We start from the raw sequence: 16,315 nt of genomic DNA, 5'->3' as shown, positions 1-16,315 counted from the left end.
TCTTGGAAGGAATTATTAGTGAGCAGAAATTCGGCCGTGTACCGGTATCTGTTATCACCCGTCACATCAGTCAGTTATATAGAGGTACATGTATGACTCGTGTTTTCCTTTGGCATTCGTCACTTCCAATTCAGGAAACCTGTATTATTACTCAGCTATCGTAGCAATGATCTCTGTGTTAAAATTATATTTGGAACGTGTTTAATTAGTTCTATCACATATATAATGACTGACACCAATATTGTCCTTTAATAATGCTTAAATTAAACATACATTATGCAAGAGCTAAATCTGCCTATTGCAGGTCTTTCTTTAGGCCTGAAATGTTCTCTAAATTATTAATTAGACATTATTAACATATCCAGGCAATAATCAACTCTCGATGGCATCGGATTTCTCCGATATAAAATAGATTAGAGCAGTTCAGCCATATTTTGAGAAAAGCTAAAAATGTAGGAGCAAGACTTAGCTTCGAACAACAGTACAGTGATTGAAATTATTGCACACGTCTTGTCAAACCTTCAAAGGCCAATATCTTCGCTCGCAATAGAGTAATTTGAATGAAATTTTCAAATTATTCATTTTACATTATCTATTTTAAAACTATTATATAGCAAGAATGGCTAGCTCTTTATCTAAATCTTACATAATGTATCTCTTAATGTTAAAGATCAAAAGAATTTAAATCATTTTGAACACTCAATCAAGCCACACATGCAGGGCTGCCGACAACCAGTATCGCAGCGCAATTTGCGATACATATTTTGTCCGTTGCTAATCAAAAATTAAAATCTAAAGGAACTGCGAATCATTAATATGCCTGTCATTTTGGATATTAACACAAGGATAATCCACATTTGAAGACTAGAAGGCTTTCTGAACACTTTCAACGTGTATAAAATATTGAATAAAATTTTATAAACAAAACTAAATTCTCTGAGTGACATTTTCTACTCGAACTACCCAGACACAATTCATTATACGGTACTATATAATACAGGGACATAACTCTATGAATAGGGACTATTAAACCGGAAATAGGGAATCAAGTAGTACCACTCACGTAGCGAGACATCAAGTAATTATATCATATAAAAAAATAAATATATGTTAACGTATTGTAAAATGATAAATCAAAGTAAAAATTCCCGTAAAATATCGTGTGTGTCTAGTTAATCGAAGTGCGCCCGATTTAACAAAAATAGCAATACACGATAAAAAGCAGACGAAATTGTTTTCTAACGAAGATTTCTAACGTAACAAAAAACAAGCCAACAGTGAGGCTGATGTCCCCCGCCGAAATTGCAAAATAAATAGATGACACATATTAATTAATCGCACATTTATTTTTTTCACTAAGTTTCATCACTCTCTATCAGATAGAATCAAGATTATCTTGTCCCAAACCATCGACAAATGAAATCGATTAGCTCTGCTTAGCTTCAGCTCGAAATGTTAATTATTGAACTCAGTCAAGACATTCACCTAATGAACATCTACATATACATCAAGTTTAAACATTCACCTAATAGACACCTATGCCAAGTTTGAACATTCTACCTCAATTAGAAGGAGAGTTATTGTGTTCCAAAGTTTCTACCAATCAAATTGCTTATCACTCTGCTTACCCTCAGCAAAAAATGTTCATTATCGAACTTAGTTAAGGTGTTCATATAATAAATCTATACACCAAGTTTCATCAATCTCACTTAATTAGAACTAAAGTTATCGTGTCCCAAAGCATCAACCAATCAAATTGCTTATCTCTGCTTACCCTAAGCGGAAAATGCTCATCTTCGAACTCCATCAAGGCATTGACCTACTCAACACATACACCAAGTTTGAACATTCTAGCTCAATTAGGAAGAGAGTTATCGTGCCCCAAAGTATCAACCAATCAAATTGCTTATCTCTGCTTACCCTAAGCGGAAAATGCTCATCTTCGAACTCCATCAAGGCATTGACCTAATAAACACATACACCAAGTTTGAACATTCTAGCTCAATTAAAAGTTATCGTGTCCCAAAGCATCAACCAATCAAATTGCTTATCTCTGCTTACCCTAAGCGGAAAATGCTCATCTTCGAACTCCATCAAGGCATTGACCTAATCAACACATACACCAAGTTTGAATATTCTAGCCCAATTAGGAAGAGAGTTATCGTGTCCCAAAGCATCAACCAATCAAATTGCTTATCTCTGCTTACCCTAAGCGGAAAATGCTCATCTTCGAACTCCATCAAGGCATTGACCTAATAAACACATACACCAAGTTTGAACATTCTAGCTCAATTAGGAAGAGAGTTATTGTGTCCCAAAAAGTGTGACGGACAGACAGAAGGACAGACGGACGGACAGACAGACAGACAGACAGACGGACGAACCCATTTTAATAGTCCCCTGCTTTCTTCGAAAGGCGGGGGACAATAACAATTAAAATGATTGCGGCTTCGGAAGTCACTGTTAAGAATTGGCTTCAGACATAAGACCTAACTAAATGTCTACATCACATTCTCAACTGTCACAAGTACATTATTTGTGGCAGTGCTAAAAAAATCTAAGAATAGTAAGAATGGAATCTAATCATATTTGTTATGAGCTAAAGTAATATCTTGTTATTTAGGTGTTTTATGTTGAAACTGAAAAACTGCTAATTAATTTTTAAATTTGCTAATCAAATTTGGCAAAATTGGACTTTTTGATTAGCAGTGCTGCTAATCAACTGTGAAAAATTACCGACAGCCCTGCACACATACATGTACATGGAGGTTATGGCGATACATCTGTAGGCCTACATACATGTATATGTAGTGTTTGGATTTAATGGAGAGGGAGAGGGAGAGAAACAGGGTTTAACGTCTACTAGACACAAACTAGGTTATTTTGGGACTAACAGTAACATATGGTTCAATTTTATTTCAATAATTCGCTTGCGCATAGGGGTCTTTACTGTTCTGCTCCGAACTGGGCTAATGAAGACAGGAATATGCCATAGTGTGCGATAAGGGAAATTTCGCCCAGACAGCGGCAATACAGGCTAATATATCGAATTACAACAGTCAAGGGATCTTTTACGTGCGCGCCACCGCCAATGTGTACACGGGTTCTCGGTTTTTCGTCCCACCTGAACGACTAGATAGCTGTTCTTGTCAGACCCACCGTCCTGCATAACTGACAAGGGGAAACCACACCGAAAAATCAGGATGAACTTTTGCGGTCAATGCAGGAATCGAACACCCAACCTACAGGCTAGCGAGCCAGCATCTTACCCACTGTGACCCCCCCCCCCCCATGCCAGTTGACGCAATGACAGACCTTATGATACAGTGCGCACATGCTAACCATTCAGCCATCCAACCCCCTGGATTTAATGGAATTTTGCAAACATTGACTTGAGGCCAAAATATAATCTGAATACTTTGGTTTTTAAACTTCTAAATTAACGTCTACACATACAGTATACATGTAATAAAATTATTGAACAGTCTTTATTATGGTAGTCTTCTGTTACCCATTTAAGACCTAGATTGAAAATAAGTTGAATGCTTAGGAAGGCTGAATTGAAAGGAAATGACAGACCAAAATAAAGTGATCAGATTTTAGTTATTCACGGACATTGTCAAGTCTTCGTAGGATTTGTATACTAGCAACACCATGAATTGTCTTGCAATAACCTTTCTAACAAATAAGAACTAAAATGACAAGTATTGATGACACTTATTAAGATTAATTACTTCTAGTTCTACATTCTAGCAATCAAATTGTTTACAAGTTTGAAGTTTTAGAGCTAACTGATGGTTATGTCGACAAAACTAGGCTAACACTATGCCCAATCGATGTCTTAGTGCTTGATATCCAGAATGGGATTTCTTAAGTTGCTGGTCAATTGGTTATTAACATTAATTACATTCAAGCAATCAAATTGTTTACAAGGTTGGTGGGAGCTTACTGGTTGTTATGTCAACGAAACGGTAGCACGCCATTTCGGTCCCGTGTCATTTCAGACTCAACACAGACAACCTTTCGGATTCAATTTGAGGACGGTTCGGACTTACTTGACGACTTTTCGGACTCCGTCATGGCGACGTTTCGGACTCAGATGAATAATTTAAAGACTGTTGAAAATTTGTGTGATATAAGCTTATTTGTAACAGCTTTTTTTTTTCTTTTTTTTTTTCGTTTTATGCGAGTCCAATAGTTGGGGAGCAGTCCATTTGCTGATTACACTATTTTGCTTGAATACACTATTTTGCCTACATGTATAACGTTTTTTAGGACTTTGAATTCTGTCTTATGGTTTGGATTGTTCATACTTGGTTTTATTTTGTTTAATTGATAAGCGATTCTTGAGACCGCTAATAAAAAGATAACACTGATTTTACACTGCTTGTTCTATTTTGTTTTGTTTCATCGGTGAGTATTGAACTTGACAATAAAATATTGTTGAAAATTTGTGTATATTTAGTAATACTTACTAATTTTTTATATTCTGAAAGCCTAAATGCCTTTTACGCGAGTCGGAATAACTGAACCAACACACGGCCGCCATTATCGCCGATTGACAACTCACATTTTTCCTTGTCCACTAAAGAACTGTAAGTAAGGTTTCTTTGCACATTGCACATACTATAAAAACATAGGGATTATCGGTTCATCAGCTTTAATTATCCCACTTTGATCGTTGCCATTTCTAATATTTTCCAAAAAGAGTTTTCTTTGTACGCACTAATTTATCGATTGGTACTGCTATCTGATTTGACAGTTGTGTTCAACCTTTCCTTCCTTTCCTTATTCCCAAGTCCGAAATGTCACCTGTCCGAGTCCGAAATGTCGAGGCCATATTTTTTTGAGTCCGGAATGTCGTAAGTCCAAAATGACGCGAGACAGAAATGATATGTATTCAACGAAACTAGGCTGACACTATGCCCAATCGATGTCTTAGTGCCCAACATGTATACATATATTCGTTTTACACCGCATTGTCTGTACGGTATCACGTCATTTGGGACTCAACATAAACGACGTTTGGGACTTAATTGGCGTCATTTGGGACTCAACAAAAACATATACCAAAGTCCCAAACATTGTATACCAAAGTTCCAAATGTCGTATACATGAGTCCCAAATGCCGCGGTCATATTTTTTTGAGTCCCAAATGACGTGAGTGATCCCAAATGACATGTAATCGTCTGTACCAGTATTTTATATTTAAAATGAATAATTTACCCGGTAATGTAATTTAATTGGTCCGAGTGGTCTTTTGGGTTGGTCCGAGTAGCCTAGCAAAGATAAATATTGGTCTGAGTGGTCTTACAATATTAATAAATTAATTCGTCCAATTGATCTTTTGGTTTGGTCCGAGTGGTCTGCTTTGGATCCCAGTGGTCTGTAAAACCTCTGCTATTATATACATGTACCTTATTGCAAGCTTACATCATGAATCAATTAAAGTCTAATGACACATCAAAATAAGCCAGTGACATATCATAATTCGTATTTTTCTTTGTAATTTAATTAGGCTAGGCCTACCGGTAATAATAATTTAGATCTTCACTTCGTCTTCACTGACTTCAGTTCAGGCGACAGACACGTTTCCTTTTCTATTTGTTTGATGTACTTACTTTCTGTCACCTTGTTAAGTCTGAGAACATCATCTGGTGAGACATGGTCCTTTCGTAATAAATCAGCCTCATAAACAACTTCTTTCGGGTCTAGTTGTTTGGCTTTTGCCTGCCGAGATAAGAACCCTCCTTGTTTTTTCTTTCCGCCAGCGGAAGCTGTTCGGACATCTGAGCTCATTTCGTGATATAATTTAAAAGGCACAAATCGATTCAAAATTAATTCTGCTAAACTGTCATGAATATATAATATCCTGTGTTTATAATCACCAAGTAATATACAGAAATTCAACTCCTTTGTCACATAAACCACCTTTGTTAAAGTCTAGCGTCGTTACGCACCTTCATCAACTGCGTAATGGCGGTGGTGGCAACAGGCATTCTGGGAAGGTAAATATGTCAAGGGAGGTAACTCATTATGATTAATTCCAATGCCAATGGGCGGATCCAATATTTCATACTAATGTGCAGTCATATGGCTTCATAGCTAATCCTCTTCCCATTAACATCTTATCCTTTAAATGATATCATTAATTTCTTTGACTTCTGGAAAAAATTAATTCATCTGGGGATTGTTGATATGAAAATAATGAACCTCAGGGAAGATTATTTAGAAATTAATGGTGGTAATTTCCAACAGTGCAGAAACATTGGGAAGAATTAGCATTAACAAATAACTTTTGAATTTATAACATAATATCTACGTGCATCACAACTACTATTTATTGACATGATCAATAGGCTCTAATTCCCATGACAAATCAGTTAGTTGCGATTTCTTATAAAGGGGAAAAATTTATGAGAAAATGATTACAATAAACTCCTTTCTTATTGAACATTTTTTATTATTGTTATTATTTGTAGTGTTATGTACATGTAACATTAAATGTTAGATATAATTCATTTTATAGATCTCAGTTTTGTAAAGTACAAAATTAAATGTAATATACTCTGTGTAGAAAGAGACATTTGACTAGGATGATCTACATATAATTCGAAGCAAAACATAATAACTGTCTACATTACCACCTAACAAGATCTATATATTGCAAAACAAGAAACGGTAATCAGACAACTCCGACCAAAGACCACTCCGACCAAAACCAGTCGAACCAATACAGAAGATCACTCGAACCAAGACACGCTCTGAGACAGAAGACCACTCGCACTAAATTAAAATAAAAGACTACTCAACATACTGTTATTTATTTAATTATTACTAAATCACATATAAACATATAAGCCCAGTCGGACCAATATTTTGGTTAACAATTATTATCTTTATTATATTTTATGGATAAATATTTTTTCATATTTGATATAAAAATATAGCCGATCAATATATTTGAAATAGGGCAGCTTAAAACAAATTAAAAACACTTATAAGGAATACATAAGAAAAAATTTAACATGAAACACGTGGTATTAAAAGGCTCTACCAAATGATAAAACATTTACTGTTCTTTGATAATCATTGTTTCCTGTAAAAGTAAGATATTAAAAAGGGAATAATATGCTGATAAATTTTAATTTGAAAAAAATATTTACACGATATGCATGGTTATTTAAAGTCACTACCAATTTTAATGATAAAACGTAATCTGAACTTTGACATGCATTCCACGACAGGCTTGCAATAGAAGGCAGTACAAATTGATAAATATATATATTATAGTATGCACAAAAAAAGGTTTTTTCAGAAGTACAAGTATACAAATGAATAACTACTCAGATGTCGATGTTTTGTTAACTAAGTTTTTTCATGTGCTTCATGATGAGATAATAACACGGGTAAGTAGGCTACGAAGAAAACAAATGTATTAAAACAAACACAATTTTCAATTTATTAAAACAACACTTTAATATTTCAAAAGCATTGGTCTTGGGCCAAGTGGTCTATCAACTGGTCCGACACATCTTGGTCTGAGTGGTCTTTGGTCCCAAGTTGTCATGCATTCTAAGACACTAATGCAAGCAAGAAAGGGATGTGTTAAATGAATACTTTAATGCGATCTATTGTCAGTCAAATTAATTTCTAGAGGCATTTATGTTCTATAATAAAACAATATAAATTATAAAGAACACAGTAGCTACCCTAGAAATCAGCACTACTGTTAGACTAATACACTTCAAACGATTAACAAATCAATGGTTATAATTACCTGCTAGGCTAATCAATGTCATTGATAACATTACAAAACATGTAATTTTCTGATAATTGGTGTCAACTTTGTTTAACTTTCAAGAAGCCAGAACAGCATTAATTTCTTGTTTCACAGTATTGAAATGAGGAGTAAGTAATAAACAATTACATTGTTCTAATAAAGACCAAATAGTGTATTCTATTCATTAAAGAATAACAGTTATAAAATACACAATCGTTTCAAACAAAGCAATTACACATTTGACATATGTATAACATAAAAATAACTACAACCTAAATTACAAATGCTTAGTAAACATCCACAGATATAAAATGTTTTTTATAACTTCAATGTATTTTAGATTTATAACAGTAAATCATTCATTTTCAGGGATTTTAAGAACAACTTAAACAGAACAATTAAAAACATTGGATCTGGTTACAAATTCTGTAATTATGGTCTACAAACAATGAAATCATGGATTACTAGTTATGAATTTCAAATTTAACAAGTACAATGTTATTAATCATGAATTACAGATTATGTAATCATATACTATAAATTATATACACTATTACTACAACACAAATCATGTAATCAAAATAATGTACTGTGTATTATTTATAATGTGCTTTATCCACACCACTAAAGGTTATGTTCAAAGCAATAAGTAACCCTTTCTCTAAGATACAAGTCATACAACTTATTTAAAGTAGCTAGGTCTCTAACCCCATATCATTTAAAGTCTTCGACATTGAAAACCCAAAAATTATTTGTCAATTTAAATCAACGTTGATGTTGTAATCTTACCGGGAAAAGATGGGCTTCTGATATCCAATATTTAAGAGAGAATAAACATTTTACCATTGGTACACGAATCGTGTACCGTAATGCGTTTCAGCGCCATTTGTAACAAGGAACTTGAAGAACGAAGCTAGACATATTCCACAAGCCATGTCAAATGCCAACGCCATATTCTTATCTGGAGAGCATGCCCAATAAATACTATCAGTGTAGACGCTAGAGATTGCCATTCGACTGAGACTTCTGGCGTAATTCGCCAGGCATAATTGATTAGAAATTACAGTAAAAACAGAAACAATTGAATGTAAATCAGTTTATATATATTCATATTACATTACATTTGTTTCAATTTCTAGTTCCCAAATATTAGCAATTTAGCTCCTTTAGGCATATGGTACATTACAAATGGCAAAATCATAGATCACAGAGATCTTCAAAATTGATTAAACTTGAGTAAGATATGGTATAAAAGATGTTAGAAGTCTTTATAATACAACATGATATAAAGTTATAGTAGTACCATGGTTATTTAACATCAGCTTCTACAGTAGGGATAACAGACACTGATTAGACAGATGTAGCAGTACCTTAGTTATTTAAATATCTGCTTCTATAGTCATGATATTGCAGAGTAACATACCTTATAGGATACAAAATTATGTGTCAAGACTTTATGACATAATATGACAATAAGGTCTTAAGAGTTAAAGAGATACAACAAATATTAAACAACTGAAATTTTAATTCATGAAATTTCAGTTCACAGTTTGGACCATTGTAAGAGGATTTTCGAATGTAAATAAATCATCATATCACTGGGTCTTAGTATGGTGAGACAAGCTGGCAGACAATGCTATTACACTTGAGAAGTCTTGCACAATTCAAGAAGCAAGGTAGATTTATATATTTTATCATATAATGATGCTTCACTGTAACTGATCTGAACTGATGATGATGAGGCTTTACAATGATATAATCCAGACCAAGTGTTTTTTATGATAGCATAAAAGCCTGAACAAGAGTTCTTTAAGATGGTACAAACTTGAGTGAGAACGCTTTATAACCAAAGTTTGTACATACATCTATTTTACAACTATTACCAACCACACTTAATACCTGCAAAAACCAAACAAATTTATTAAAATCATAGTCTGCCAAACCACCAAACATTTGTAGAAAAGAGATATCACTTCAGAGTTACATAATATAAGCTTATGTGATACAATTATCCGAGTTACATATAACCATATGTGATATATTTTTCTGCTTATATTTTCTGCACTAACTGGGCTAATCAAGACGGAAATGAAATGAAATGAAATGGGGTTTAACATCCTACTGTTCTGCTCCTAACCTGGGCTAATGAAGACGGGCATACGCCATACAGTGTGCTATGAGGGAAATTTTGCCCGGGCAGCGGCGCTACAGCCTACTCTTACATCAAATTCCAACTGCCAAGGGATCTTTTACGTGCACGCCAATGTGTACACGGGACCTCGGTTTTTCGTCCCATCCCAACGACTAGACAGCTGTCTTTGTCAGGCCATCCGTCCTGCTAATCAAGAGGGAATGAAAGTGAGATTTTCTCTGGATAGCAGTGTTTCCTCCTACTGTTCATCGAATTCCAGCTGTCAGGGTTCTTTTACATGCACACAGGGCTTAGTTTTTTTTTGTTCCTTATTTCTGGACAACTAATTCACTACGGCAGCTAAAGTTTGGATTGTTGTCCTGTGTTGCTCATAACAGAAAAACTTCAAGAAGATATGGCATTGACCTACCCTTAGTTGATCTAAAACAGTGTTAACAGCTATATTATATATACTGGAAGATGTTGTAGGTACTTGTGATTTCAGATCACCATTTACATACCAATGATTTACACATGGTTTCATTCCACCGGATATAACCTGATAATATACATTAAAACCAATTAACATAATGCAAATCAAAGGTAAAATATTCCAGACTAAACGGCAAATATAGGATTTTAGTTGATAGGCCCTACACATTAAATGTAGTCTTATCAAAACACATTTTTTTCTAAAATGATTAAAATCGATAACTCGACCCTGGCTGTCTAACATTAAATTCTGTAAGCAAGTTGTACATTTTTTACAAATTTTAATCATCATGTAGATGGGACATGTATAAAGTTACCGATTATCATTTATTTCTGTAGTCGATAGTATATAATGTACATTGTGGTATACTTCACTAAGACAGAAATCTTTTTCTCATTTAATAGAAAAAAATGTCTTGAGCATCAGATATCACAAAATACAGATGTAAAAGTTATAGCAACAAAAATCTACTTACATTTTCTTCGTGATACATAACAAAATTTTGACAAGATCCTGGAGTATCAAAAGTTGCTGTTGGTGTCAGGGATCTTAGATGCCATGTTGACAGTTTAGGACCTCCACCACAGATCTTTAATAAAATAAAGAAAGATTGGTTGACAGACAACTAAACACATCTGTGTACAGCAGTTTAGTCACATGAGCAGTAAAGAAGGTTGTCAGATTGTGATTATTTAAAGGAGCTAAATCGCTAATATTTTGGGCCTAGAAATTGGCACAAATGGCTCGCAACACATATAATAATGTAATATGAATTTATATAAACTGTTTTACATTCAATCGTTTCCGTTTTACTGTGAATTGCCAGAAGTCTCAACCGAAAGACAGTTTTTAGCATCTGGTTATTCCAGTGAACACCAATAGTATATATTGCGCATGCTCTCCAAATAAGAATATTGCATCACCGTTTGACAGGACTTGTGGAATATGTCTAGCCTCATTCTTTGAGCACCTTGTTACAAATGGCGCTGAAACGCATTATGGTACATGATTCGTGTACCAATGGTAAAATGTTTGTTTTGTCTTAAATACTGGATATCAGAAGCCCATCTTTTCCAGGTAAGACCACAACACCAATGCTGATTTAAATTGCAAAAAAAATTGTGTTTTCAATGTCGAAGATTTAGGAAGATATTGAGTTACGGACTTAGCTACTTTAAGTAAAAAAAAAAAAAAAAAAAAATTTTTATTCTGATAAAATCACTGTACATCATAATCAAGAGTAAAAAATTGATAAGTAAGTAATTTCCGGAATGTGTTCTTTATCTCAATCTAAACAATGGATATTAATTTCAAGCATATCTTCAGATCGAACAATAACTCAAAATCAAAAGATTTAATGAAAAGAAAATTGTTCAAATTAGATAGACTACTTTGTCTTACAAATCTGAACAATGCTGACAAATTTCCAGAAGGAATTTTTAAACAATCAAATTCACAGGATTTTACAAACAGAACAAGGGTAATCAAAATTTTTGAAATTCAATAAGCAAGTATCATATATAAATTTACAAAAAAAGATGCGATTACAAGCATAATTTCTATGAGTGTTCACAAGAAATTAAGAACAATGGACAAAGTCAAAGGAAATATTTGACCACATATTAAAGTAGGAAAACAAAAGCCATTCTTCAAAAATAGGGTTGCTCATTATGATCAGCTGACAAACTTTAAAACAAAAAATGTTTTCTGGGTAACAAGCCGGTATCTCTCAAAAACCATTGTATTACTTTGAATTTTGATGGGCTTACTCCCTAGGACTAGCTAAATAATGCTATGTGAAGTAAGAATCTAAGAATCTGACTTGTACAACATTTTCAAAGTTTCAGTGACAGGAGCAGTGAGTCAGTGACTATATGAAATATTGTTGTATATGATTCTGAACTTGATAGGGGTCTTCCTTAAAGATGCATTATGTAAGGAGGATGCTAAATCTGCCTATTACAGGGGTTTTTTTTGGCTTCAAATGTTATATAATTTATTTTGGCTTCAAATGTTATATAATTTATTATTTAAACACTTATTCACATGACAAGCCTATAATCAACTGTCTAGACCATTGGATGGCACAGATGTAAACAGATTTAAGTACAATCGGCATTTAATTTAAAAATAGAAAAGTGAGACTAAGAGTTGATTAACAAGTACTGTTGCCCTGATAATAAACAATCTGTGTCAAAACTTCAAACAGTGATAATGTAGCTCAGGATAAACTAATTTGAATGAAATTTTCAACATATTAATTCTAAATTATCTATTTTGGAACCATATAGCAAGAATGGCCAGCTCTTTATCTAAATCTTTCATAATGCATCTTTAAGACCCGTTGAACATTTCAAGCAAGTCTTGAACAAATCTAGAGTGTTTAAGGGGTGATGTCAATAAACAGTCCATATGGATTGTGGGCATATAAATAAATATGTCAGTTGATTACATCTTGCAGATTCATTTATTATTTATTAAATGCTTCATATCGGTATTTTTATCTAAATATTGGCTAGATCAATCAAGTAAATGAACAAACTGCAAATTAATACCATTAAAAGATGAGAAATCTGATCTTACCAGCCAATCATCACCGTGATCCATTGCAACACAACCAACCCATTTCCCCATTTCTGGTCTTCCACACATCTATATATCATAAAAAATATTAAAAATTTTGGGTCAGCAAAATAAATTGTCTTTAAACATAGTGTGTTCACATTTTCAACAAACATGGCATCCTTCATTGTTCTTGGTCGTCTAAACTATAATTTTATACCCATCATTTTTTATGCTAAAACTAGCCTTGATGCTAAAAAATATTCAATGCAGTCCTTTGGTACAAATTATGCAATTCTTATCATAACATCTATTAGCTGCATTTCCAAATTAGAGATATACTATTCAAAAAAAGTAGGGGATATTTGATTTTTAAGTGTTATTAAAGTCACCTAATGAAACTGACGAAGAAACAAATGACAAAATGAAATGAAGTTCACATTCATCGATTTATTCCAAATGATCGTTAGACTAAGTAAGGCACAGACTGACCATTATAAGGGTAAAATGATACCCGGGGTCAAACAGCAAAGTTACCACAGCATCACAACCAAGTTAGTAACGGGTAAATCCTCCTCTGTTTGCCAAACAAGCATTGATCCGACGTGGCATACTCCTAATGAGACGTCTAAGGTCATTTTGGTCCAGATTGTCCCATTCCTGTTGCAACGCAGCAGCAAGTTCTTGGACATTGGCAGGACGTTGTTGACGTTGACGTAACCTCTGTCCAAGCATGTCCCAGACATGCTCGATGGGGGAGAGGTCGGGACTCAGTGCTGGCCAAGGTAATGTGGTGATGTTCTGTTGTTGGAGGTAACCTGTAACGATCCTGGCCCTGTGACATCTTGCGTTGTCATCCTGGAAGATGAAACGGCGGCCATGACGTCGTGCGAACGGCACAACATGGACTGCCAAGATGTTGTCCCGGTAGTACTGGCCTGTAACACGCCGTGCAACAACATGTAAAGCCGTTCTTCCAGCAACAGTGATGCCTCCCCACACCATAACAGAACCACCCCCAAATCGATCATGTCTGATGACGTTAACGTCTTGGAAGCGCTCGTTTCGACGACGCCACACCCTCCTACGTCTGTCCAAAAAATCAACAGTGAACCTTGACTCATCTGAAAACATCACATTGCTCCAGCGTCGATTATCCCAGTGTTGACGATCCCTACACCAACGACGTCTTGCCTGAATGTGATGATCTCTCAAACAAGGGATCACGCGAGGACGTCGGGCGCGAAGGTGACCCCTATGCAGTCGATTCCGAATCGTCTGGCCACTCACTCTCACACCAGTGTCTGTTTGAAGACGAGCGCTGATCTGATTTGCTGTGATGACACGATTTCTCAAGGCCAAGGTATGGATAAATCAATCCTGGGCTTGAGTTGTCGCCCTTGGTCGACCTGAGCGTGGTCTGTCCTGTACAGATTGTGTATCACGGTATCTGGACCATAGCCTGCTTATGACAGACTGAGAAACATTCATCGTCCGCGCCACAACCGCCTGTGTTGTGCCGATCTGTAGCATGCCAAGGGCACGTAACCTTTCATTTTGGGTAAGCCGACGCATATCAAAATTTGTTTTCTGGTCACTAAAACAATTAAACTGATGTTTCCACCCTGGAATTCAATGCCACAATGACTGTAACATTCAAAGTCAGAGTCGTGCAAATCTTGGGTTGGACCCCCATGATGATCCCAAGCATCACCTGCATTCCATGCGGTAGCTATTGGTGCGTTTGGGCGTCACATGTAACTGGAAATGTTTCTTCTGTTAGGTTCTATAGTGACTTTTTTCGTAGTCATTTGCATATTTTAGTATTATGCCCCCAAAGTCAAATATCCCCTACTTTTTTTGAATAGTATATATGGGCTAATCAAGAAATATATTCCCTAATATATTCCAGAATGTTATAACTCACAGGTGTTTTATGTGGTTCTAATATATGAACCGCTTCTGAAGAACTTCTTGCATCTACAATGTGAAATAATCATATATTAGACAAAATTAGACATTCTTAACATTGTTTGTGCATGATGTATAAATATATTTTAAACATAGGATTAAATTCCTGTTTAACACTTTCTTTTTCATAATTCAAACAAAACTGACAAAAGATAATTGCTTTGTTTTCTGTATAATCTATACATCAGCTATAAATTATTAAGTTCAATGGCTTTTATATCATTTGTGCTCTGGTGTATTGCATAACAAAATCTGTAGACAAAAGAGAAAGGATTTACATTATCTATTTATTCTGCTTTGATTATCCAGATAATTTATAAATGTTTTATTCATATCTTTCTAATAATAAAAGAACCATATTTATAGACTGCTAAAAGATTTATATATCAGCAATGATTGAGCTAAAGTTCTGATTTACAAATCCAGCAACATAAAGTGAACATACCCCAGATTCTGACTGTTCCATCTTCGGACGCAGAAACACATTCTCTACCATTATTCTTTAAACAAATACTATGTACATAATCTTCGTGACCTTGTAATGAATTCTAAAATAAATATTCATTATTTGAATCTATCAAGATTGACATATTTAGTGTATCCCATTTTAAAATTTTTGTAACAGATACTACTAACAGAATTTGTAATCATGTGCAACAGAGGGACTGTATGCTTGATGAAGGATACTTTTTCTAAATGCATAAAACCCCATCTGAACATTACTATATTAAAATTTATTTGTAAAAGAACAAATGAAGTTTTGCTTTAAAATCATTGATATATAATTTCATATTTTTGATCCTTAAAATTTTCAGAAAAAAAACCCTCCCAGTATGCAAACCAAACTTGGAAAGGTGTTTTATTGCATTTTGGAAAAGGGCTTTTGCCAGAACAATCAATATCAATCTCAGAAATATAATATCTATTTTTTTAAATCTTCAACATATAATTAACAATTCATTAGAAAATATATTCACACTACCATGAGAAATTTGTTGTCGACAAAAACATTATCTTACGAGATATTTCCATTGACGTTCATATCATCTACAAATTATTAAAAGTCAATATTGGTGTCAGTCATTATCTCATATGTGATAGAACTGGTTAAACACATTCCAAATATTATTTTAACACAGAGATCATTGCTACGATAAATGTGTAATGAAGATTTCAAAAATCAGAAGTGACAAAAGCAAAAGGAAAACATGAGTTATCCTTCTATATAGCTGACTGAAGTGACGAGTGATAACAGATACACGGGCAAATTTCTGCTCACTAATAATTTCGTCAAAGACTAAAAGTTGTTATGTGAGACTGTGAGAGGATATCTGACAAATCAATAAAGTAATTGAATGTCACTAGATAAGAGAAA

The 16,315-nt window shown here is 34.4% G+C and overlaps 2 protein-coding genes across 2 annotated transcripts in view; both read right to left on the bottom strand.

Annotated features, from left to right (window-relative positions):
* LOC126823448 (protein unc-119 homolog B) overlaps positions 1 to 5,981 on the bottom strand; it is a 30,936-nt gene extending 24,955 nt beyond the window's left edge. Inside the window, exon 1 of the mRNA XM_050552312.2 lies at positions 5,622 to 5,981. Within this exon, the coding sequence (XP_050408269.1) occupies positions 5,622 to 5,799 (178 nt within the window). The 5' untranslated portion in view covers positions 5,800 to 5,981. The remainder of the gene's footprint in view (positions 1 to 5,621) is intronic.
* Positions 5,982 to 6,449: 468 nt separating this feature from the next.
* Positions 6,450 to 16,315, bottom strand: part of LOC126823441 (THO complex subunit 6 homolog) — a 29,375-nt gene continuing 19,509 nt past the window's right edge. Inside the window, exons 6-11 of the mRNA XM_050552296.2 lie at positions 15,386 to 15,488; positions 14,897 to 14,949; positions 12,991 to 13,059; positions 10,883 to 10,996; positions 10,345 to 10,473; positions 6,450 to 9,682 (exon numbers count right to left, since the gene is read on the bottom strand). Coding sequence (XP_050408253.1) covers positions 9,593 to 9,682; positions 10,345 to 10,473; positions 10,883 to 10,996; positions 12,991 to 13,059; positions 14,897 to 14,949; positions 15,386 to 15,488 — 558 coding nt within the window. The 3' untranslated portion in view covers positions 6,450 to 9,592. The remainder of the gene's footprint in view (positions 9,683 to 10,344; positions 10,474 to 10,882; positions 10,997 to 12,990; positions 13,060 to 14,896; positions 14,950 to 15,385; positions 15,489 to 16,315) is intronic.

This window comes from Patella vulgata, chromosome 6 (assembly GCF_932274485.2).
Source record: "Patella vulgata chromosome 6, xgPatVulg1.2, whole genome shotgun sequence".
NCBI classification, from domain to species: domain Eukaryota; kingdom Metazoa; phylum Mollusca; class Gastropoda; family Patellidae; genus Patella; species Patella vulgata.
The sequence above is the reverse complement of the archived record's forward strand: the minus strand, read 5'-3'. Positions and strand labels throughout refer to the sequence as shown.